The following is a 26,842-nucleotide window of genomic DNA, read 5'->3' on the forward strand; positions in this document are numbered from 1 at the left end:
CTCATAACGTACATCACTGTAAAATTGGTGAGTTTACACATTAGTTTACCCCGGAATCAAGTGCCTGTGACTCAAATAAAAGCCAAGAATGACGAAAGAAAATAACTAAACCCGGAATGAAATGTACGTCCGCTCCTTTGACTATATTTTGTCTAATGCAGACTACTTCAGAGGTATTTTCTATTAAAATGTATAGCGAAAAATTACTTTTGCAAACCAATCTGCTAGGTTGGCGATTTTTCTCTCACTTCCGGTTGACTAAGCTGCTGTTGACATATGTCAAAAAATAGCTATTAGTAGCTAGAATTACCTTCATTTCAGTGACATATAATAATAAGTGCATTGGTTTTATCCACATTTAAATTTCTGATAAGAGGGAGGTAAGTCAAGTATTTATGAAAGTTATTCGGAAGGGATATTCTGCTTTGTTCAGTACATACATTTTAATTGAGCTTGATTATTATAAGTTGAGGCAGAAGGCGAATTATCGCTCTGGTATGTTCCTAAGAAGGGATTTTATATCTTTAAGGGCGAAACTTTGAGTTTTAGATTTCAGTGAATCGACTAAAATACAAGTCATGCAGATCATGTAGGCTAGCCCGATAAATCAGCCAGCACAACTATACTGAATCGGCGCCAGTACAGGTTTGGGGCTGATTTTTCGAACTATATGTAGGCGTGTTGTACTGACCACTTAAGCTGTAGGTGTGATTTTTAAAATTCGATTACACGTGCGTTTAAACGTCCGTTATTCATTTACTTTGTTTGTTCATCGATCAGTATTCCTTTAAAAATTATTTTATAACTCCTCCATGAAATGAATGCTGCAAAATCAGTGGTAAAGTATGTGGACATCGTTCTACATGGGGCCAACAAAGCTGTATATTCAGTGTGAACTGGATTAAATGTAGCACAATGTAACCACGAAAGTACTACATATTGCAATTTTTGTATTATCTTGCACTGGTAATGATTCAACTTGATTGCCTCTTTTTCTTGACCTAGTTTAACAGTCCCAGTTGCCATTGAAAAGGTCCATAGCGATAGTTTTTGTATAGAACTTATTTGACAACAAGAAATATGCTGCTCATTCAACAATCAGACTTTGTCAAAACTACATGAGTTATAAATTTTAGAACAACAACTAATATTTAAGTTTAATACAGGCATGACACTATTGACTGAAAATTTACGTGTTTCATAAGATGGTGAGATAATGTGTGTTCAATTTTGACAATTTGTATATATATATATATATATATATATATATATATATATATATATATACCTCATGAAATCCTGCTATAACACAATGGCCAGATTGTCAGGGTCCACAGTGTTGACTATTTGTATTGTGCAATGACCAATCAAATCAGATAACTGAAGAAAATGATAATCTCCTAGGCTGTACGGAAGAGGGATGGGTGGGTGCAAAACTTCAAAAACTTCATTTGCACAGTTACCGTCTTAAATCAATGTATATTAAATGACAAGTAATGAAAACATAGTGATTGCATAGTGAACACTTGACTGTATTGAGAGAGCCATGAGTAGCTATATACATGTAGAATATTTAAGGTATCAGCACATGTCCTCAAAAACGTATCACATTGCAACCATACTAGTGAATCAATAAATATTCCATGGAAAATATAGACAGAAGTGTAATATTTTGCAATCTTTCATAGATTAGTATGTGTCTGCATTCAGTGCCAAAAAATAATCAAAAATAAAATTCATCCTTCTAGATTACAGTGGGTCCCAATCTTTCAGAGTATAAGGATTCATTCTTAACTTAAGAAACTTTTGCATTGACTGCCACATACAAATAGTTGTATTTTTAGGTTTCTTTCTTGTAGAGGTCTGTGGCTCATTTATACACCATAGGGTCACCTGAACTGAAGTTTCATAAGAAACAGTGTCTTTGACAAGTTCTGTTTGATAGTTCATTTTGAATACCTATATTATGCCCTAGTGGCTGAATCCTGGAAGTGATATCTTTCAGGAGGAAGCTGATTTGTATTTATCTCTGCTCCATCTTAACATTTTGCTGGTGAACTGAACTGCCACTACAAAGTATTTAAACAAGGCAGTCATCATCCATGCATTTTTCATTGCATTATATAAAAAAGGTCGGGGCCAGATATTTATACGATGAAAGCACCTCAGTAACTTTAATTTCTGATAGATTGGTTAAAGTTTGTGATTGCCCATTTATTCTTTCCCTGTGGCAAAGTCACGATATTCATCTGTTTTTTACAAACTCTTCATGTTTATGTTAATCTATTTTCATAGCTAGGGTAGTTTTACTCATCATTTTGTAACAAAATCTGGCTTCATCACAATTGTAATTTCTGCTTCTAGGAATATCCACCTTATATTAATTCCCTCATTTCATCTGGTAAGATCATACTGGCTTTAGACTCGGAGTAGAAGATTTCTCCCGAAACAACAATTACTTGGCTTATCCCATGTCATTTCTTAAAATCATATAGCCAATCACTGCTATTTTTAAAATTTGTGTAATGACAAGTCTGATGATACTAGCAAGCCACGTGCACATCTTGGCAGTTTTCATTTTGTATGTTTTTATAAAAAAATCATTGCCTCATAATTTGAACAACCTTTAGCTGTCAAAATGATAATTAGCAGTTTCTTAAATTATTTGATATATAACATTGTTTGGTGCTTGCAAGCAAACATGATAGTTGTTTGAACAACAGTTGTAGACAGAATGTGTTGAAGACAAACACAAAGAAGACTCACACTTATCAGCAATTTAAACTCCGATCAAAGTGCAGTGACTGACCATTTACACAATTAAAATGAATATTCACGAATATAAATGTTTAACATCTTTATTAATATAAAGACCAAATGAAAAGACACTTGTTTTTTCAAGAATACAGTACATTAAATCAAACTCTTTTGGGCACAGAACTTTACTTGAGGAAATTGGTGAAATTATTTAAAAAATGTTGGGAGCCATGCACTGATTGAGTTGTATCCCAGTTTGTCCTATAATGAAGCATATCATAGTGGGTTTCACTGCAGTATATATATATATATATATATATATATATATATATATATATATATATATATATATATATACACACACACACATACAGCCAAAGTATGTAGTCCCTATTATCAACAACATGTTTAATCAAGTTTTATCATCATTATCTACAAGAAGAATATAGATTGGGGATAAAACAACCTGCCTATGCTAATGCTTTGAGTTTTGTAAATAAAATAAAAAAGGTAGAAGCAGGAACATCTGTAATACAGAGGTTCACAATTGATTGCTGGATCTCAATAACCTCACTTGTTGGACTGTGATAAAGTGGGAGTGCAATAGGGGCAGCCATATTGCATGTCTGCTGCAACTTGTTCACTGCTATTTCTTGAACAAGTCATAAATAAACGGTGTTTTAATTTTTGTCAACAATTTATGTGAGTAATGAGTTCCAAGGGGTGAGTGTGACATCAGCATTAAAATTGGGTGTGAAATGTCCCTATTGGTTCCATTTAATTTATTTACTTTATTTATTCATCTTGTATTCAGTTAGATCATATCTGGCAACATTTCAAGCTAAATCCATTTTCTTTATACTGGGTTTTTATAATGCTAGTTTAGTTTTAGGGGCTATGTTCAGTGTCTTCATTGTATGGGTTTTTATAAAGCTAGTTTAATTTTGGGGACTATGTCCAGGGTCTTAACTGTATGGGTTTTTATAATGCTAGTTTAATTTTAGGGGATATGTCCAGTGCCTTAATTGTATGGGTTTTTATAAAGCTGGTTTAATTTTGGGGACTATGTCCAGGGTCTTAACTGTATGGGTTTTTATAATACTAGTTTAATTTTATGGGATATGTCCAGGGTCTTAATTGTATGGGTTTTTATAAAGCTGGTTTAATTTTGGGAACTATGTCCAGGGTCTTAACTGTATGGGTTTTTATAATGCTAGTTTAATTTTAGGGGCTATGTCCAGGGTCTTAATTGTATGGGTTTTTATAAAGCTAGTTTAATTTTGGGGACTATGTCCAGGGTCTTAACTGTATGGGTTTTTATAAGGCTAGTTTAATTTTAGGGACTATGTCCAGGGTCTTAATTGTATGGGTTTTTATAAAGCCAGTTTAACTTTGAAAACTATGTCCAGGGTCTTAACTGAAGCATAAAATTCCGTCTTTGAAGTAACTTGAATGACTTTTTTCATTGCAGCTGAAAAATATATCCAGGTTGCTTTGGTTTGTGCATTTATTAAATTTTTTTTATTAAATCAAACTATGCTTCGTATTACTGAAAAGTTAATTTTAGTTGTAAGATGTTATATCCAGAGTCAAAACATGAGCATAAAATTACATGTTGGAAATAACTTTTCTATCTCAGCTGTGAAATACATGCTCTTTTCTTCATTTATTCATCTTCATTTAAATCAAATGATATTTATAATTTAAAACCAGATAAATTTTATGTAAATTTCACAAGCTTTTATAAAACTAATTAAAACTTTTCAGGCCATATTTAGGGCTTAAAAGCAAGTATAAAGTTCTGTATTTGAAATCACTTTTCCACTGCAACTGTGAAATACATACTGATTGCCCATTTTAGGCATTTCTTCATCTTGCATTAAATCAATTTTCAAATCTTACTCTTCATTTGAGACATTTTGAATCAAAAAATTCCTGCTTCAATTAAATACACAACCTTTTATTCCATTTAATCTTGATTTAATTGTTTTTAATCATATGTTTAGATACTTAGTAAAATATATTACCTGTACTGTCTTTTGGCTTTCAGTATACCATCAGTAAATGAACCAAACAAACAAAAATAAAAACATGAGCAGAGAAGCAGTTCATTATAACACCACCAAAACCATCACTGTCTGTCTGTCTGGGCTCTCAGCAATTTATAGCAGCTTTAGTTTGTTACATTATTGGTTTATAATGATCTTCAACAGTATCCATTTCAAGTAGTTTTGTTTTTGCACCTAGTAAAGTGTTAATGATTTCCAAAGTTATCAACCATTCAGACTGACAGACAAACTGGAATAGTCTGGAAATACTTTGTAGCAATAACTGCACCAGTCATATATTGTTAGTGCAGACAATGTAAAGATCTGTCATCCATGTAAAAAAAAAGCTTTGAACCAATTCTTCCTTAAGAAATGAATAATATATCCACTGATGTAAATAAAATTGGTAATTCTCAGGTAAAGTTGTTTTCTCATCTGTTGATTGCTGCTCTGCAAAAATTAATTTTTCATTAAGAAGGCCAATAACTAACTCTTAGAGCAAATACTTAAGAAAGGTATTTAATTTCCTGCTGGTCAGCACCAAACTCAGATAAAAGTTTATCACGTTTATTGTATAGTTTGTTTTATTCAGATTCATGATAATAGATGTACAGTGGAGCTTCCTTAATCCGGACTCCATTTATCCGGAAACCTCACTCCAGAAATAATTCAATGAGAATGCAATTCCTAAACGTTAATTTGCTCTGTTAATCAAGAAATCCACATTCCAGATCCAAAAATCAAAATCAGGGACCAAAGTGTAAAATTACTTTAAAACTTGTATTGATAATCTGGAAATAATTTGTCCAAAAATAAGAAAATTTGAAAAATCGTATATGAAAATACAGTCACTCAGATAATGCAGATTCACCTGCGCAGATTTGAAGGTGTGTCAATGTCAAATTCTAGTGGCATGTTAAAGTTATCAATTGATCACTTATCATGTGTGTGGAAAATCTAAGTAGCATGACCGTATTGAAACCAGCGATAGTGTAAACAGTGTATGTTTTAGCTAGTCACACTGGGATCAAATCAACCATGCTTTTTGACATAACATAGGATAAATAAATTGTGTCATTAAGCATCTTTGTTGTTTACCAATTGTATGTGACATTCACAGCATATTGATGGCTGTATTGATAATCCGGAAATAATCTGTCCAAAAATAAGAAAATTTGAAAAATCATATATGAAAATACAGTCAGTCAGATAATGCAGATTCACCTGCACAAATTTGAAGGTGTGTCAATGTCAAATTCTAGTAGCAGAAGCTGTACAACCACCAACCGGGACATCTCTCATGGGTGCAGTTCCATCGTCTCTCGAGACTAACGGATGCCAACAAGATGGCTGTACAAATACAGTTGATTGATTTAAGCTGTGGACAGTATAGGACTTCATTTCCGAATAAAATGGTGATGTCAGTTATCAGCTCATTAGCAGCTATAACAGCTGTAAAATATGTCTTATAAATATGACTGCATTTTATTAGTTTACCATAATGCATTTAACTTTGAGATATCAGTTTGTATTCGTTGTACTTTTTACATATATTATGGCGACACCATCAATCAAGCATAGACGAGTAGAGGTACCGGCCAGCATAAAAAAAGATTTGCCAGCACAAAGAAGATCACCCAAAAGCTACCATTTATATTATAGCTTACCCATCCTTAGACAATGGTAAGTCAACAGTTGCGGACATCTAAAAATATAAGGACAAATGTTTGTCCATTTCTGCCTACTCAGCAGACCTAAGCTGCGCTCACCATGCCAAATATCAACAAGTTGATGTGGTTCTTAGACATGTCGGCCCAACACGCCGCCATCAACAATGAAATGCTCATTGCCAAGGCCAACTCGGCATCACTGACTTTGCCTAGCTCTTGTTTGGCTACAATGCTTCAAGAATCAGCAGGACATCAAATGCAAATTGTATGAGGGAGAAGCAGAGAGTGCCAACATGAACAAAGTGCAGGCCAACAGAGAAGAACTACAGCGACTACTGCAAGACTATGACCCTCAAGACATATTCAGCCTGGACGAAAGTGGATTGTTTGTCCGACTGGCCAAACTACAGTTTACCAACCCACAACATTAAAGGCAACAAAAAGTCTAAACTTATATTTAGTGTATATGTATGTTCAAGCGCATGTTATAATAATGTGAAATAAACACACGTCAGTAGATTTATTCATTAATTTATTTCAACCATTATTGAATATACAGCACATTTACAGCAAGCATATACATGTACATGTATATGGTGTGATGACATTGTAAAATAAAAATGTGCATGATTTAGTTATCTGGAAAACTTGTTAATCCAGACATATTCACTGGGAATGAATGTGTCTGGATTAACAAGGCTCACACTACATGTACTATGTATAATATATATTCCCCTTCAGAAGGAAGCACATAATATTATTGATATACTGATAAGGAACAGATTAATGATTATGCAACTAGAGGTGACATGTTTGACAGATTTTGATTTAAGAAAGTGGAGCATGAAGAAAGAGAGATATTGAAGTGTTAGGTAAATATTGAATGATGTCCGTTTCAACCCCCTCCTTCTTTTATACTTACATATTTCTGTGACAAAGGCGGGAGGGGTAAGAGAGCCTTCATTAAGCATTTTTATTCACAATATGTGTACCTCCCATTTGCTGCATATACCTGGATACCTTTTTGATTAGATAAATTTTATGTTGGTTTGCATGTCATCCCCCAAAATATATATACATATGTGTGTGTGTGTGTGTGTGTGTATATATATATATATATATATATATATATATATATATATATATATATATATATATATATATATTAGACTAGTAGTGTACATGAGCCTTTTGCTATTCACATCTCATATGTTTCTTTCAAATATTTAACATTTTCATCCATTTGTTCATCCATCTATCACACCTTTGTTTCCAGAGCACAACTCCAAATCCATTAGCAATATCCATATAGAACTTGTTACACTTATTTAATTTTTGGTTGATATGCACTTTTTTGCTATTGACAACTTTTTAATATTTGTAATGATCTGTTCCATTTGATTTTCTATTTATAATCCACATTTACCTTTCCCAGGGCAAAATTTCTGAACCATTTAAGATATCTTAAATTTGGTACATTTTTTATTTGACTAGTGGTGTAAATGTGCCTTTTGGTATTCATAATTTATTAGTTTCAGTAATTTTAATGTTGTCATCAATTTTTTTCTTTCATCCGTAATTTCACTCTTTCATTTTTAGAGCAATTTGGCTCCAAAAGCAATTTCATGGAAACTTTATGTACTTATTACTCATGATCTGGATATCAGCCTTTTGCTAAATCATCTTGAAAATCTTGTTATTGCTATTCCTCCTCCAGAATGCAAAGTCATGCTGACATGGTGTTTTCACCAGAGTATACATGATGTGTAGTCAGCCTAAATGACAATAGTGCCAATTTGACACCCAATATGTCCACCACAGCAGCTAATTTAAAAATCTTGTTATTACTGAAGATGGTGCCAATCTGATGTCCAGCATTGCTGCCACATTGACTGTCTTGAAAATCTTTTTGTAACTACTATTATTATATGCTCATTTTTTTCTCCGTTAACTTTGCATTGTCAGAATCGTTCAGTATTGTGCGATACTGAACTCGTGTGCAACTTCATATTTGCACTCATAAAGGAACTGCTTTCTATTGTAAACAAATGCTGGATGCAGATGTTAGCACTTTTGATTTGTAAACAAATCATGTACACTCGCATAGTAGGCACTTTACGTTTTGGTTGATTAAATTTGTTTCTGAATGAAGTAAAGCAGATGTTTCGTGGAATGCTTCGTACCAGCTGCTTTGGCATATTCTGCATTAACTTTTTTGATACAGTGTTTCAGATGTAGGCTAGCTATACAGTAGACGCAAGAAAGGGTCCTTACAAATAACATGCAAGTGACAAGGTATAAATTGTCATACAGTTTTACATCCTGAATTTCCTCAAAATGTACTTTCTTAGTTCTACAAATCTGAATTACATGAGCCATGTCATAGATTCTCAATCTTGATTACACATTTCGAAATTTTACTGTAATTTTGAATATAAGCGCAATTACAACCTCCTTACAGCACTCAAAATGAAAAAAGCATTAAATTCCAGTTTCTTTTTGATAATTGCAATTGAAATACTTCATATTTTCCCACATTATGATTTCAAACATTCAATGACAGAAACAGAAACACATTTGCAGATGTCAACACACTTCTCCCTCGCTTCTTCAGTCCGATGTATTTCATGTGGAATTTTCACATATAAATCCAGTCCATAATCACAAAATTTTGTAGAATCAACAAAAATACCAAAATCTATTCATTCCAGATCAAATTGTTGTTGCAATTGCATTGATTCACAAAATTTTCAATATTAACTACACAGGTCATTTTCTTTCGAAAGTCTGTCTAGTGCGCAACTAAGTTTCAATTTATCTAGGCGGAGTTATGTGACAGTAATCTGCGCTTGTGTATTTAGTTTGGAATATGGCATACATTCAGTTACTTTGTGTATTTTGTTAATATAATTAAGCATTAGGTAGAATAAGAAAATGAGCATATAATAAAAAGGTTACTGCATTTGTATGGGAAAATATGAACTTGCTTTGTCGAATGGATATACTGTAATCCCAAGGTCATGCAGTATTCCATCTGAAAAACTCGTTCATTTTTTCCCATACAAATGCAGTAACCTATAAATCTTTTGGCAATATGACCATCCATTCACAAAAGTCCCAGGAGGTGCAATATATATATATATATATATATATATATATATATATATATATATATATATATATATATATATATACAAATGCAGTAACCTACAACTCCTGGATAGATGTTTATGTGAACATTGGGTTTCAAAAATAGATTTTTAATGTCTAATTCATTTTTAATGAAACTGGTGCTGATCTTATTCCCAATATGGCCTCCATGGTGACTGTCTTCAAAATATTGTTATTGGTACTCATCTTGAATGAAAACTAATATTGCCACAGGGTTTTCACCAGATGACTTCTTAGGATACCTAGCTGGTCCTAATGAAAATAGTGCTACCTGTATATCCATTATAATGGCTGCAAGAGTGGCCATCTTGAAACTCATGTTATTGCTATTCCTTCAGAATGGATGGTTGTATCAGCATGGGGATTTTACCAAATGACTTCTTTTTGATGTCTAATTGGTCTTAAATGAAAATGGTGCTGCTCAGACATCTAATATAAAAACCTTGGTATCTCAACATCAACAGAATGAACGGTCAAATCAGCTTAAATTTTCACTGAAAGACATTTTTGCATGCCTCCTTGGTCATAAATGAAAATGGTGCAGATCTGACTTCCATTATCGTTGCCACTATGGCCATCTTGAAAATCTTGTTACAGCTATTTCTGCCAGATGGCTGGTCATATTGATATTGTGCTTTCACCAAAGACTTTTTATAATGTCTAGTTGGCCCTTAATGTTGCCAATCTAATATCCATTATGGCCACCATGACATCCATTTTGAAAATCATGCTATCATTATTCAGAAAAAAGGGACAGTCATATAGTCACCATAAGACTCCTTATCGTGTCTTGTTGGTACTAAATGAGAATGATGTCCACCAAAGCAGCTAATTTGAAAATCTTGTTATTGCTAAAGATTATCATTGATGGTTTCAACACTCAGCAGTTAAAGGAAGAAATGATCTTATCTTGAATTCCTGGAAACATTTTGGCCCATAGAGAATCAGTCCCTTTGAGGGATTCTTGCCTAACAAGCTATGAATATGCTTTGCAACAATTGTTAAATTTTTCAAAATAATTGTTGATGCATCCTTTCATGGATCTTAACTTTAATTGCTTTAGTGTTCTCAAAAATTTTACTGAAGATGTTGATTTATTGTTAAAAACTTTTTTGAAGAGAATGAGATAATGCATAGCTGTAATGTCAGTGCAATCTTGTAAGCAGCATATATAAATGATATACATGTATGTGTTATTTTTATTGTGTTTGCTATACATGAATAACATGAAACAATTAAATGCTTTTTGACAAATCACAAATGTAAACAGACTAAATATTTTGAAAGAAGACTACTTAATGTGACTGAGCCTCTTTTAAGAATAACTTCATAACTGTAAAATGTCTTCATTATTCAGTCAAAGTCAATCAGACAATAGAATATCTTTGTTATCTTCAGGAAAGAAAGTCCAAAAAAAGATGAAGCTGTATTGCTTGTCAGTGGTTTCCAAGTCAGAGAGCGGGACAGCTTGTCCTCTCATTGCAGCCCATGAACTTTCTTCATTTGGATACTTTCAGAGATCAAGGTAACATTCTTCATTGTTATCATTCTTAGATTCGTAGAGTTAGTGGAAGCACCATGTATACTTGCTTATGAATCATTTCCAACTGCAAGCAACATATACCGTGATCACATAATTTTCCAGCAGATCAGAGTCGATGTTTCCTAACAAACTGCATAGACCAAGATCAGCCTGCGCATTATGCACTGGCACAGCTCTGGTGGTTAGAGTGACTGCAGGAGGTCATGGGTTTGAACCACAGACGAGTCATACCAAAGTCTTAAAGAAATGGTAGTAACAGCTGCCTTGCTAGGTGCTTAGCCTTAGAATGTTAGTGTTAGGAATGGTCAGCCTGGTGTCAGGATAATGTGACTGTGTGGGACATCATGTTACATGTCTGCGGCATGATGCCTCAGTGCTGGACATCACTTTAAACTGTCTCACTGCAGACATCATAGCGATATGACTGAAAAATTGTTAAAGCTACGTTAAGAATCCAAATCACACACAAACACACACTCTAATGCTGACCTAATTCCTGACCTTGATTTAGAAATCAGTAAGAGTTGAAGTAAACAACAGTTGGACATTACTTATAAGTGGGTATATACCGTAACAGAGATCTTTGCATAGAGCTCTTGGAAATAACAATCAGAAATCTCTGTAAAGGCTTCCCATGTATCCTGGACACTTGAAAAACTACAATATATTCTCACTTACAAGTCAGATTGTGCTTTAGGAATCTGGTCTCTCAAGCCATGTGCTCTCTTATAGCAGTTGTTACTTATTATGACAGGTTTTACTGTAGTTGTTGTAGAAGATAATGGAAATGAAGCATTTAAATAAATATAGTTAAAAGTACTTATTCTAATTAATTTGTATTACCTGGCTTCAATGTGATCTGTTTTTTTATTTATTTCCCACTTATGGACTCTCTCTATTCTCACCTAATTCTCTTGTCTCATATGGATCTCTAATTTGTGAAGACTAAGGGCCCTGGGCTCCCCTTTAAAGGTCATTGGAGAGCTCTGCTGTTCATTTTGTCCATCATTCCACCTATCCATCTGCCCCCACCCCATCATTTGGTGTCATTTGCTTACTTGTTATAGTCTCGGGTAGACTTGCTGTATGGATGACTGCCTATCAGCTACTGTCAATTGTTGATCCCATTGGACTGCTGACCAATTAGACTAAGCCATCCATTAGTCTTTGAGCCAGCTGATGGTTATTATAGAGTTACCTCACTACAGTTATTGCTGACTGCTCTACTAACATCTGGGGTAATTTGTCTGTGTATTACATAGCAGGTGCCATTTCATCTTCTGATAGCTTTTATTATTTTGCCCAGTCTAGGAAAAATTAATCTTTATTTACAATCAGCAGTATTTTGAAATGTGTATTCAAATGTTCACAGCACTATTTTTAATTGTAAAGAAGATATGCAGTTGAATAGAGGGACTTTAGTTGTAAGATCAGTTACATAAGACTTGTTACTATACTTGATCAGATACCTTCAGTATGCAGAAACAACTTTCTTTTAAGCATCATCACATTTTTTCAAGTTCCAATTCACAAAGTCTAATTTTTGCTCCTTGCTGGTTAAGAATACATTTCTTACATTACTTTTAAATTTAACTGCTGATTTTCAGTTGGAAGAGCATTGGACATGTAATCCAAAGGTGACGGGTTAGATACCTGCCCAGGCCAGTCTGGGATGACTGCATCATTGTATACTTCGGAAAGGCATGTAGCATCCATTGGTGGTTGAGTGAGGGGAGGGGTTCTGATATGCAGTAAAATGTGGGGATTTGAGATGACAGACCATTTTAGTTGTCTTTTATTTGCATTTATTGTTGTACTCCTTTTTTTCCAGTGTAAGGGAATTCATGGATTTCTCCTGTAAGATATTGGTTGAAAGGACCATGACAAGTACAAGATCTTCTGTGAAGGAACAAGGTACCAGTATATCTCAGATAACTCAGGCTTAGGTTTAGCTTGTTAATGCCATTTTTAGCCTTAACTGTGAAGGTATCACTTTGCTCATGGCAATGTTATTATAGATTTCTCATTGTTTTTCCAGTTGTCATCAATTTTATACTTTTGCATTATGTTGAAATTGTGCTACATTACTTCAGACTGCTAGAAAATTAGGTCACTGTCCTATTTTTAACTTTTAGTGATTTTATTCCGACATTAAGTTCTATTTTTCTGACACTTAGTTACAGTTATCAAATTTTATAAGTGCATTCATTTTGAGGACTAAACCATTTTGAGGTAAATGACAGTGACTAATGTTGATTTTTAGGTTATTGGATCACTCAAGTGATTTTTATGTTATTGGATCACTCAAGTGAATTTTAGGTTATTGGATCATACATATGATTTTTAGGTTATTGGATCACACAAGTGATTTTTAGGTTATTGGATCACACAAGTGATTTTTAGGTTATTGGATCATACACATGATTTTTAGGTTACTGGATCACACAAGTGATTTTTAGGTTATTGGATCACTCAAGTGATATTTAGGTTATTGGATCACACAAGTAATATTTAGCTTATTGCATTGCAATTGAATTTTAGGTTATTGGATCACACAAGTGAATTTTAGGTTATTGGATCACACAAGTGAATTTTAGGTTATTGGATCACTCAAGTAATATTTAGGTTATTGGATCAAGAGCAGAGCTGATGAGACTCCTTTTTTTGTGGCATTCTTGTTTTAAAGATTTATATCCTTCATGAAATACATTCATTGGAGTTGAATCTTGCTATAAAATGATGTAATGGGTTCACACTTATAACTATTTTAATGTTATAAACACTTTCAAAAATGCCTCAAAAGTATCGAGTTTGTCAGAAATGTTCAAATTTGTAGCATGACTGGATAATATTGTCATTGATCTAAAAATGATCATGTATGATGTAATTATCTAGGCATTACAGTTAATGAGCAAGAAGTTTGTCCAAGTTATATTGAGTGTATTTTGTTTAAATTTTTAATTTATTTTCTTAATACTCCTGCTCACAAAATAGGCTCTTTTATAAGCACATATCTCAGATCTGCTTCATAAGTATGAAAAAATTTGGAAGTTTAGCCTGATATGCATGTTGTTCCGGTAGTTTTAGAAAAGGAGTCAATGGCTCCATGCAGCCATCTAACCTGAACATTACTTTCTTTTAACCAATTTTTATGTACTTTCTGTCTCTTAGTGTCCTCTTTGTCCCCACCTTTTATATGTTTGAGTAAAGAAAAATAATTATGAGGCGTGTATATTAATTAAAAGATGATGGAAGGACATTTCACTATTCATATGTTAGAACTGACAAGGAATTAAAAATGTATTATTGATGTTTTCCATTTTTACCTTTCAGAATATATATGTCATGTATATGTTCGCAGTGATAATCTTGCTGGTGTGGTAATAGCAGATCATGAGTATCCACAGAGAGTAGCACACACTCTGTTAAATAAGGTATGAAATATTGCACAAATTCTAACACTACAGTCGTAATGTGATTACATAATAATTCACACCAGCCAGTAATTGAATGTATAACTTTACAATTATATCGGGGTCCCAAGTGGCCGAGTGGTCTAAAGCGCTCTCCGTTATGGATCACTGCCATCTCACCTGTCTGCATGGGTTTCAGTCTTGGATTCGGCCAATGTGGGTATGTGAGAAAGCTTGCCAGTAGCTTTACATGGGTCTGTGGTTCTTTCTGGGGGTTTTCTGGGTTCTTCCTCCACCATTAATACTGGCTGCTATATATAGCCTATCATGTACTGAAAAATGGCATTAAACCCTACAACAACAACAACAACTATTATATCAACACTGGCATGCAACCAATCAGAAGCATTTCTTTGGACTTGCTTGCCTATTTAAAGAATTTAAAGAAGTGATTTCCCTAGTGTATATCCCCTTACTCCACATCGTTATTTAGAGGAGCTATGGTCCTGAAAGCTCCTCCACTCAACTTTCATTTCTGCATCATTACTTTAGCAATGATTGTTGGACATAGACCAAATTCACATTTATATTGTTGATACCTTGAATTACTTGGATTGCTTGCATTTGGAGATGTTATGGACCCAGAATGCCTGTTCTCATAAGTTTTGATTTCTGACACAAGTTCCTCTGTTTCAGGCATTACACACATTGTTAAAAGGTTTAGTTGACAGATCATAAAGGCTTATGGGATGGTTTGTTGTCCTCCTGTCCATTAGCACAAGTTTGTTACTGCTACGGGGGTGCTCACCAGTTATTATATACTTTTGAGAGAGTGACGTATGTACGGTGAAGTTGTTTGCATTTAAAACATGCACAGTGGAGAGAATGTTGGCATACCTCTATGCTACATTAATGTAATGTGGATAATATTTCTTTGGATATTGTACTTTTTTAAATTGTACATGATCTAAGCACACTGCTAACTAAAACGACTGCTCCCTTGTGCTGCAAGAATCAGCCTGAATTAGTCTAAAGTACACTATCCATAGCAGCTATTAAAATTGGGAAAATGAATTTTGACAGACTAGACAAAACCAGCTTCTGAAATTGCAATGAATGAATTACCAAATATATAATGTAAAAAAATGTTATCAGCTCTTTTTTGATACAATTTACCTCTGAAGTTCAGTAAGGGAAAATGACCAAGTGGTGCTTGCACTTTTTTGAAAGGTGCACATCTGGAGTAAGGCTAAGCTGTATACTCTATAACCCATATTACACCCATCAGTCTTAAACCTTACTAAAGGGAATTAAAGGTTCTTTGAATTATACCTAAGATATACAAGGTCTTTTTTAAATAGCCAATATAACCATTGAGGAAAGCCAGGGTAATTGTTTATCTTCCAAATTCTAACCCTATGCAAAATGCGAAACTGTAGAGTGGCACCTACTTCTCCTAAACTGTTTGGAGGATTGCTATGAAAATATATGTGCTCATTTATTTCATGGTTGCCATGGTTTCATGATTGCCATGAAAATGTATGTACTCATTTATTTCATGGTTTAGTTGTTCCTAAATGAAAATTCTGATACTCTGATACCCAATTTGGCCACTGCAGAGGCCGTCTTGAAAATGTGTTATTGCTACTTCATCTGAGTGGATAAAATTAGCAAAATAGGGTTTCCACTAAGAGACCTTATGATGTCTGTGTCTCTAATGGAATTGGTGCAAATCGGATATCCAGTATGGCCACCATGGCAGCCATCTTGAGAAAGGAAAGTTATACTGACATGGGGTTTTCATCAGTAGACTTGTGATGATTTTAAATGAAAATGTTGCCAATCTAATGGTTAATATGGCTGCCTGTGGCCATCTTGAAATTTTTTTCTTCTTTTTTTTCTTTCATATATGTGTATTTTTCTTGTACACAAAAAAATTCTTAAAAGTACAAACAAAAACGTAAAAACTTTAGTATCATTTTAGGGAAGAGATTGTGTATGAATAATACAAGACAATCTTGGCATGGCCCCTGAAATTTTATATGTATTTTTCTTGTACATGAAAAAGTTTTTTCTTCTTAAAAGTACGAAAAATAACGCATAAAAAGTTTATTCTGGGATCGCGTAGGTCTTCGCCAGTGTTGCAGATTTGGATTGTTTTTCCTTATTGGTGGCAAAATATACCATGTGGCGATTTTTTTTAATTGGTGACGTTATTGGCAGTTTAAACTTTATATACAACCATTGGTTGTAAAGTAAACTATTATATACGTCTTCTCTGTTTCACTACAGGTGTATTTCTCATTTAATATGCATCAATTTACAATGGTAACTGTGCCGATGAAGCACATATTTTACCTACACTTCTCCCTGCAATTTTGTTTGGTACATGCTTAATTTTCTTCAGCTAACTGACCTGGTTGCTTATAACACGGTTCAGTCTATAACGTGGTCGGGTTCTGTGGCTCCCAACTACCGTGTTATAGCGGGGTCACACTGTACCCATTTCCACTCCACTCGATCAAAAGGTTAGAATCATGATCGAGGTACAATCATTCTTGGGTCAGAAGCACAGCCCTGAATGGCTTATAACAGATTTCTCTGAAGAAGCCTCATTTAGAAGTAACAGTACAAGTAGATATCAGTTGAGGAGTCCACCTGTAGCCATATATGGTCAGTGGCATGTGGGAGCCAGGGAAACTGCCTCTCCACATCATTCTTCTTGAAATAAAGGCTGTCATTATTGTCTTTCAATTATAACAGGACAAACTCTCAAGGAAAACAGCCTTGATCTGTAGTGGTAACCTACCTTCTCAAACAGGAGCACCAAATCACCTGACTTTTGCATTCAAGTTTGGCAGTTTCAACATTGGTGAAGCCAACTCCGTGTCAATGTGCAAATCAGATACAATAAAGGCCGACTCAATATCTTGGCCAAAATTTTATTCAGAAAGGGTCAAGTGATTCATTTGGTAAGGTTCCTCCATCAATCAATCCTACATTGGATTTGTACACATTGGGTTGCGTCCAATGATCAAGCAAGTTGGAATAATAAGTTGTCCACATATATCTCTCCAGTTCTGGATCCACAAGCTTGGGTGATGTATGCACTGTCAATCAGTTGGGATGAGTTGTGTGCTTTTAACTACCCATCCATGGTCTTGGGACAGAAAATAATAATAGTAATTGTTGGTTAAGACATGCAAGATGAATCTGAAGCCTCACTCAGATGGGACAAGTCCTGGTTCAGTTATCAACTTGAACGAGTAATAAATTTGTCCAGAAGATTCCAGTCAAGCCAAATCTTCTCAGAAAACTGTGGTCACAGGTGTTCCTCTATTGCCGTGACCATCTTCTCCTTCACACTAGGATCTGTCTGGACATTCTTGTAGGAGAATGAATTCAGACCTTAAGTTCATGATTGAAAGTTACTTGTTTTCAGAACTGGTGCATAACATTGTGCCTTTGAGTGTTTCGATCCTTCAACAGTCCTTTTCTTTCTCTGGCTCTGCTAGGAGAAAAAGTTGGCCCCAGCTACCATCGGTTGCTACTGTTCTATGATATCTGACACATTCATGCATCTTGACAGAATAAGATAGTCAAAATAAAATAAAGATTTATCAGACCTTTTAGACAGGGAGGGATCCAAGGTGGCCAAGTGGTCAAAGGTGCTGGCCTTTACAGACATCTTTGTGCATGTGGGTTTGAGTCTCAGGATTGGCCAACATATGTGTATGAGAAAGCCTGCTAGTAGCTTTCTGTAGGTAGATGAATCTTACCATGTTCTTCCTCCACCAAATATACTGGCTACCATGTATAGCCTATCATGTGGTGAAAAATGGCATTAGGCCCATAACAACTACAACCTACTAGCCAATTCTGATTTGAATTGACCAAAATCCCTCTCCATGTTCATAAAATGGAATCTATCTTTTTAACATAGCTCAATTCAGATACATTTTGAGTCTTCAACCCAAACCTCACTGAAACTACTGTAATGCAAAACATGTTTCCTGCTTGTCATTGCTTAGGCATGCCATGTGAGCAAGTTACATGCCCATTCAGTAACTATCTTCAGTTCAGATTGGATGGTTGGGTGGTTGTCTTGATGTACCTTGCTTTGTGGCCAGAAATTGGTTTCTGTCAGTGGAAAATTAGAGTCATCATATGCTCCCTTTCTTTGGTAGACATGTCGAGAGCAGTGGCTTTTTAAGACTCTGTAAATCCCTCAAGTACTACTTGAATAGCAGGGGCAAGTTGTGGCACACACATATATCTCTTTCTCTCTCCATGAAGGCTGAGAAGCAGGATATCACCCATCAAGAATTATCTGCATGGCTGAAGTAGGTTAAATGCTTGGCATGGTCTGCAGTTTCAAGAGATCAGTGTTGAAATTAGAATGATCTCTATGAGCCAGACTTTTGATCTGTTGGAGTTTTTATCTCAGAGATTTAGCTTGCAGAGACCAATTCTGAAATCTGATGGGTCCTGTGGCGTGTCCAGATGACACCAGGCTACCAGCACATCCACTGGGATTTGCTGGATTCATCAGTTATTTTTGTCAGTAGGAAGAATTCGGTAATCATCTTTTTAACTGGATATATTGGGGTCACAGATCACATGACCTGTTACATTTCTCCAAGAATGCTTATCTGATCACATTACTTAAAACCCTTCTAGCCACCCTTACATGTAAGCTTTCTTGCTGATATTTCATTCTGATTATGGGCCCCGAGTGGCAGAGTGGTCTAAAGCGCTCTCCGTTATGGATCACTGCCAGCTCACCTCTGTCTGCGTGGGTTCGAGTCCAGGATTCGGCCAGTGTGGGTATGTGAGAAAGCTTGCCAGTAGCTTCTCATGGGTCGGTGGTTCTTCCCGGGGTTTTCCCGGGTTCTTCCTTCACCATTAATACTGGCCGCCATGCATAGCCTATCATGTGCTGAAAAATGGCGTTAAACCCCACAACAACAACAACAACATTCTGATTATAAATGAGTGGCACCTAGTGATAGCAAGGGAGGTAATGGGAAGAAGTTATTGCCTTTTTTCTATATGATCTAGACAGTAAAGAAATTCTTTCATCTTTAATCTTTTAAGTCTGCCTGGATTTGGGAGGTAACAGTATTAATATGATTAGGTAAATATTCTCTGAGAAAAATAATTTACGTAAAGATTTGCTTTCTCCTTCTTTTGATACAACTGTAGAAGCTAAAGTCACAGTGAAAACAGTATTAATAACTCAATCTCCTTTCTTTTAAAGGTTTTAGACGAGTTTTCAGCCCAGTATAAAAAGTCACAATGGTCGTCAGCCAAACAAGGGTAAGCTGTCTGAAAATAGAATTTCTTTCTTTCATTCTTTATGTAGTGGAGTGAGTAATTTTGCAGATTGGCATAAAGAATTTGGATTTCATCCAGCCTGCACTTAGAATATTGTAAGACATATGTCACAAGACATGGGTGCAACATATTCCAGCTGTCAGTGCTTAAATTCCAGCTTGTCCACATAATCCTGTGGGTTCACAGTTTAGGGACCTTGCTGGTATAAAATAAATTGCAAAGCTGTTTTGGATCATTTCAGCTTATACATATCCACCTCTAATTTTCTGTACAGATTAGCTACATGTTTTTCATTTTCATATATCTCTCACCACTCACTTAATTCCTCTTATTTCACCTCTTCCATTCGTTTTTATTATCTCAAAGTCTTACAGTTTATCTATATACACTATTTCACATACCAATACCTACTTCTTTTATTACCTACAGAATATTATTGGCTAACCCTTACTAAATGAAGGATACCTTACAGACCAGCCAGTTACTAAATGATGCTGACCCAGCATTTTAGAAGAATATGATCCCAAGATTGTCATTAAATTCCTGACTCCCTTATCTTTTTAACTGTCCAAGATGTTAATATGTTTTCCAAACCTACCCCAATCACTTGTTGCTAATTTGAAACCTGATAAAGGTAATTGTTGATTCTGTTATTTCGATTCATCCATCTGGCCTTGTACAGCACCTTTAACAATTTCTCACACTAAAATCCATTAGGTCGTACTACTGTAGATTGTACAATTTTAGTGAATGTCACTAAAATGTTATGGTTGTTAAATTTTAAGTTGAAAAATATTTGCATAACAGAAACACCATTGGTTAGTATTGAAGTTTGTAGCTACCAAGTCATACTAAAGATTTTACTAATGCATGAACATATAGACTTGTGCATGTTACTTATAATCAATACTCCAATCTCTTTGTATTAATAATCACTTTGTATTAATATCTTATTGCTGACACTAATTTAATGTAATGTTTGATTTATCTCATGTTGGAATAAAGCAACTGCACCTATTTTAATCTGACTTGACCTGAAAGTCGATATAACTTTTATTTAAGGTACAACTATCACCAAAACTTTATAGTTCTTTTTTTGGCCGTTGGTAATTTCCTTAGGTTTTATGTTGCTAATATAATAAAATTTAAGATTCTCTGAAATTTAATGATGCTAAAAAATGTATGATTTACAGTAATAATAGGTTTCATAGGTAAGCTGTCACATTCCATAGAACCTTTGTATTTATTGGGAATGATTAATTCCTTGTTTCATTGAAGATTATAGTTTGTTACCATGGTAATGTATTAAGTCAGAAATTGTCAAACAGAAATTTACTCCGGTTTTTATATATGTGATGATAAATTTTGACAAATAGTTGTTTATGATTATTCGTATTACATCATGAAGACATTACCAGATAGCATATTTTTTCAATTGTATTTTGCCTATGGAATGCATTATATTTCAGTATAATGAAAATTGGATATAAAATTTGTAGCATATTTAGGGCTCAGTCTATATTTTGATGAGTCATATCACTACGGTGTCTGGTGTGGCAGTTTACAGTGATGTCTAGCACTGGGGATCATACTACAGACATGTGGCATCATGTCCACCCAGTCTCATTATCCTGACATCAGGCCAACCAGTTCTAACACTAATCTCTTAATGCTTAGGGCCAAGCAAGGCAGCTGCAAGTATCATTTTTGTAAGTTTTTGGTATGACTTGGCGGGGGCTCAAACCTGCAACCTCCCGCATCAGAGGTGGACATTCTAACTACTTAGGCCCCCAGAGTGGTTTTGGAGAAGTGAGAGAGATTTTTGAAGAATCTTAATTTGTTTTGGGATTAGATGTTTGGTGTATTATTAAGTTTCAAAAGATCAGAGCCACTGCATGAGGATTTCAGCTCATAAAAATAGAGTGATCTGTTTATTGGGAATTTCTCAATGTACTCAGTTGGTCTACTGTCAGATCTGGTTGAGGCAGGGAACTATAAGACAGTTATAATACCTGTGTAGAGATTATCTTATACTGTTTAACATGTGTTACAAAGTACAGCTGAGATATTAGATTAGGTCAGATAGCAGTTTCAGTTAAAGCAATTATTTTATCAAATCTTAATATGAGTTTCTTAGCAGAATTCTGCATGGCCCACATATTTCATAATGTACCCATATTTTGAAATGAAAATAGAAAAGAACGAATGGCAATGTTTTATTTATTTTATGTATTCCTTAATAATATATGTTTTTTTGGAAGATATGCATAAATGTATTAGGTATTTGGAATATCTTGGATGTTACCCCTCTGAACTACATGACATGGTTAACCATTCCTAAAAAAATTTCTTCAGCAGCTTCTCTTTAGTAATAAAACAAATAAAGTAATTAGTGGTAATCTATTTTATTTTTCATGTCACCTTGCCACATACAGTTGATGATTATGTAATAGGTTTAGCTGGCGAGTTTGTGCATCAGTACAACTTAATCCTAGTGTCCGATAAGTTTCTATATGTCAGATTTGCCCAAGTTTTGAATGTGTTGTCTGCTTCTGTGGTAGGACCCAAGCAGGTGTTTTCACTCATCCATCATTTCGTTGATATGGATTTTCTTGGACTTTGGATCAGATTCAAACATGGTAGGGATTATACTATGTTAGGACACAAGCAGATCTTCACTCATGCATCAGTACCATGATAAGGTGCTTCTGGAACCTTTGATCATAGTTAAACATGATAGGGATTTTACTACATGAGATCCCAAGTAAGTGTTCAGTAATGCATCACTACCTTTATGAGGTGCTTCTTGGACCTTGGATTAAAGTAAAACTTGGTAGGGATTATACTGCCAGAGGTCACAACTTGAAAGTTGCATTTCATTGATGTCATCTCCAAATCAGAAGCTGGATTGAAAATCGATTCTGTACGTAAAAAAGGCAACCTTTCTCCCCAAAAAGTGTTTCTAATCACTTTTTTTGCCATCTAGTTTAAGCCCTGGTCTTAGAACGTAAAATTTAAACCTGGTTAAATATGGAATTGTTGATATTTCTTTTGTTGAAAAATGGATTATTTAATAATTTGTTCTCTATTTTTAGCACTATTGAGTTCACACAACTAGAAACTCTTTTACAGAAGTATCAGGTAATTTTTTATTCTTTGGTAGATATTGTTGAATAATAATCATAACAGTATATTTGGTATTTTCCTGGTAGTGGTATTCTTTATCTCTTAGCATGTTTCTGTTGTTAATATGCAATGGAAAATAGCCACACATTTCATGTATGTAATGTTAAAAAGTTCCCACATGTTAAACATATTTTAATCACATTTGTAAAACATGTCAAATACATGTAATTCATGTAAATACTTACCATATATGTCATAAACATATTTTACTTAATACATTCTTCTATAAGCTCTGTTATGTATAAAAGGGAAACTTCCCCAAACCAGAAACTGTTGGGCCCAAAATGTTTGGCCAATATATCTATTTGGCCAGTACGATGCAATCTGCATTCTTGAGTGACTGATGTATTTTCAGCTATCTGTTTTATACACCCATCATATTTTGGACTCTATTTGACTTACTACATTCATGAAATTTGGTATGTGGTTGTGACTTATGGAGAGTAAGATAATCATACCAAAACTAGGTCATTGTGCACTAATTTTCATGCACAAGTGACATATTTTTTAAGCTAATTGTTTACCATATTTTCAGTGCCTTGAACCTAATTTCAGTGGCACACATGAAAGCTTTTTATGTGGAAGCATTTTGGCAAGAGCTGGCTAACCATACAAAACTAGGATACTGACTTGATTTTCACATTTTAGTGACATGTATTTTCAGTTTTAAATTTTTTCATTCTCAGTACATGTATCTTAGACCCACTGTCACTTAGGTGATTGTGACATAAATTTATACTTGTAGGATGTTTGTATTTTGAGCCATGTGTTTGTTACACCCTCTGTATATTTAACCCTAATGCATCCAAACTAATCTAACTTTGTTTCAACCCTACTTGGATGAAACTTGGCTAGTTGATGCATCCTAATGTTTCTGGTCTAAACACGGTAGCCTGGTCATTAGCTTAGACAAACAGTAAGTGGGTCGAATGTTCAAATCCTCTCCAGACCATTCTGTATCAGCTGTCAAGGCATGTCTCTTTCTGGCAGCATTTCTAACAAATATTCATTGCAGAGATTAGTGTTTTAATGTCTTTTGTAGTGATTCATTCAGTATAAAACAGGCACTAGAACCTTGATTTCGTTGCATTACAGTTATCAAGTTGTAACAAGGTTGTAATATAATTAAAAATATGAACAAGACCTCAGTGAATTTTTATAAATTCTCTTACCAGGTCCATTGCTGAGAAATTCATGTTTACCTTGCAACACCTGAGAACATAATTGATAACTGTTACATCAGTGTTATAATGATCTTTAAAACTGGTGTACTGCTTAGAATTATGGGAGATATTAGATATCATTATCATGTCATAATAACATCTTTTTGTAAATAAATTATAAAATAGGATAAAAAATCTAAATACTAGTATTTGACTGGAATAACATTGTTGTGAATGAAAATGAATAAGACAACTTGTATAAACAAAATCCTATGAAATTCTATAAATGTGTAACCTGCTGTACTTTAGTTACATTATCATCCTGCTTCACTGGAGGCACATCCTTAATAAAAGTAATATAGTGGTAACATATACCATATATACAGTAGTACTCCCCTTGATCACCCCACCCCCACCAGCGACCACCTGCTTCCATTGGCACTGACAAGTTTGTATTCAAAAGTACCCCTCAAGAATGGCCACCCCTCTAACGCAACCAGCAGCCAGCAAATTAGTACAAAAATGTAAAATGTTCCCCTCACAAGCAGCCACTTTTAAAAAAAAAATATATCCAGAACCAATAATTAATTCATATTGTGATGTAAGGTAAGTAATGAGATCATTTCTATTGTTGTTACATGTCTCCCAATGGCAAGTTTCCATCACTGAAAAAAGTGTTGACTAAAGCACATGTAACAGTTTACAGGAAATGAGCTCAACAATGTTATGATAGAGTTTTGGGCTTCACACATCTGTCGAGTTCTTCTCTTTGTTGATTACAACTGGACATAATTGTCAAGATCATAACAGGGTCAGCATAGGCTAAAAATAGATTTTGTGCATTAACACACATACACACAGAGAAATTAACCTTGACCTTGAACAAAACAGGGTATCAGACAAAGACCGAAAAATCATGTGTCAACACGTTTATTGCTTCCTTTATGAAGAAGGCCTTTTGTCCACTCGACAAAAGTTTCATCTGTGTAATTAAATCGCATACAGTTAGCAATATCCGAGAATAAATCATTACCAAACATTGACATGTCATCACTTAAATGGAGACATATTATTTTAGAAGAAAGTCAGTTATTCTTCTTGATGACATCAAGTGACGTGGGGAGGGGGGACTTGCCGAACAATTTCATGTAGAAAAGACTAAAATAAAACAATCTTATGTTGAAGAGACTTGAATAAACAATGTCATAACTGATAAGGAGATTATTCAGCAGCAGTTTGAAAATGGAGCAAATGGAAAGAGAATTATGTATGTACCAAGATTTAAATGATGTTTTTGAATGGTTTTGCGATGTGCCTGACAACAGTACCCACTTGCATATCACACTTTCGTCAAGAATAAGAGCTGTTAATGTATATTCAGTTCAGATAAGTCTGTTATTATTACAAGAAGAACCTTTTAATAATTAATGTTACTTTTAAATGAAGATATTAAGTGCTTTGTAGTATATAGCTTTCTTACTACGTACATTACTTATACTTCTCACAAAAAATGAAGTCCCCCTCTGGAAAGGCCACCCATCTTATAAGGCCACTTTCCCTGTGCAGAAGTGGTGGCTGTATAAGAGGGGGACTACTGTACTCTCATTCAAGTTAAAATCAACTGCAAACATTATAGACCCTGATATGCCATCACATAACGTGTTAGAAGATCACAATCTATGTTGTATGTTTTCCTAATTATTCCTAAGAAACTGCATAGACCCATATCTTTTGGCCTATTATGCATTTGGGTCTGCACATTTTGCAGTTAGACTTAGCTTCAAAGCCATTATATAAGGTACTGTTCAATGTAATTATCCATATTTTAGGACACACATTTTACCAGCCCAGTAGCACTCAAAATGAACTGCACACTATCAGTTTTTATGTTGTTAGATTGATTTGATTCCTTCTAATGCAAAAGTATCATTTTTTAGCAGAAAATTTCAGTTTTCTGATAGTAAAGCAGAACATTTTTTTACTTATAGTTTCTTGTTCATATGTATTTCATAAAATTCTTTTTTCTTTTTCATTCACTATTTCAGAATCCTAAAGAAGCTGATGCTATGACAAGAATTCAGAGTGATCTAGATGAAACAAAAATTATTTTGGTAAGTTATTTCATATGTCAGCAGCACTCCAGGTGTCATGCAAACTTTATTTATCATTGGGAAACCTACTTTAAAATATGGTAAAAACTGTCTTGAAAAACCACTGCTATTAGAGATCACTTAACTTAAGAGACCAGCTTTTTAATGCACATATTTTTTTATACAGTATTCTGACCTATCATGAGAGACCACTTTTCTTGGGAGATCTTCATTTTTTAGCACAAGGGGTGGTCTTACAAGACAGGTTCTACTGTACTAGTGGTCATTCAAATTTTAAGTGGGTTCCTGGGTGGCAGAGTGGTCTAAAGCACTTGCCTTTATTGATCACTGCAATCTCACCACTGTCCAAGTTGGTTTGATCTTGGGTTCAACCATTGTGGGCCTGTGAGAAAGCTTGCCAGTAGCTTCCCATAAGTCAATGGTTTTTACTGGGGTCTTTCCTG

The 26,842-nt window shown here is 34.6% G+C and overlaps 1 protein-coding gene across 2 annotated transcripts in view; it reads left to right on the forward strand.

Annotated features, from left to right (window-relative positions):
* Positions 1-240: 240 nt before the first annotated feature.
* The window catches only part of LOC149795315 (synaptobrevin homolog YKT6-like), a 43,528-nt gene continuing 16,926 nt past the window's right edge, over positions 241-26,842 (forward strand). Inside the window, exons 1-8 of one of the 2 annotated variants that reach the window (XM_089965067.1) lie at positions 241-380; positions 8,700-8,770; positions 11,045-11,171; positions 13,021-13,103; positions 14,523-14,623; positions 19,863-19,921; positions 23,035-23,080; positions 26,334-26,399. In XM_089965067.1, the coding sequence (XP_089821193.1) occupies positions 11,065-11,171; positions 13,021-13,103; positions 14,523-14,623; positions 19,863-19,921; positions 23,035-23,080; positions 26,334-26,399 (462 nt within the window). In that variant the 5' untranslated portion in view covers positions 241-380; positions 8,700-8,770; positions 11,045-11,064. The remainder of the gene's footprint in view (positions 381-8,699; positions 8,771-11,044; positions 11,172-13,020; positions 13,104-14,522; positions 14,624-19,862; positions 19,922-23,034; positions 23,081-26,333; positions 26,400-26,842) is intronic. The other variant, XM_089965066.1, reaches the window with a different exon arrangement.

This window comes from Sinohyriopsis cumingii, chromosome 7, assembly GCF_028554795.1.
Source record: "Sinohyriopsis cumingii isolate HCF-2022 chromosome 7, ASM2855479v2, whole genome shotgun sequence".
NCBI lineage: Eukaryota > Metazoa > Mollusca > Bivalvia > Unionida > Unionidae > Sinohyriopsis > Sinohyriopsis cumingii.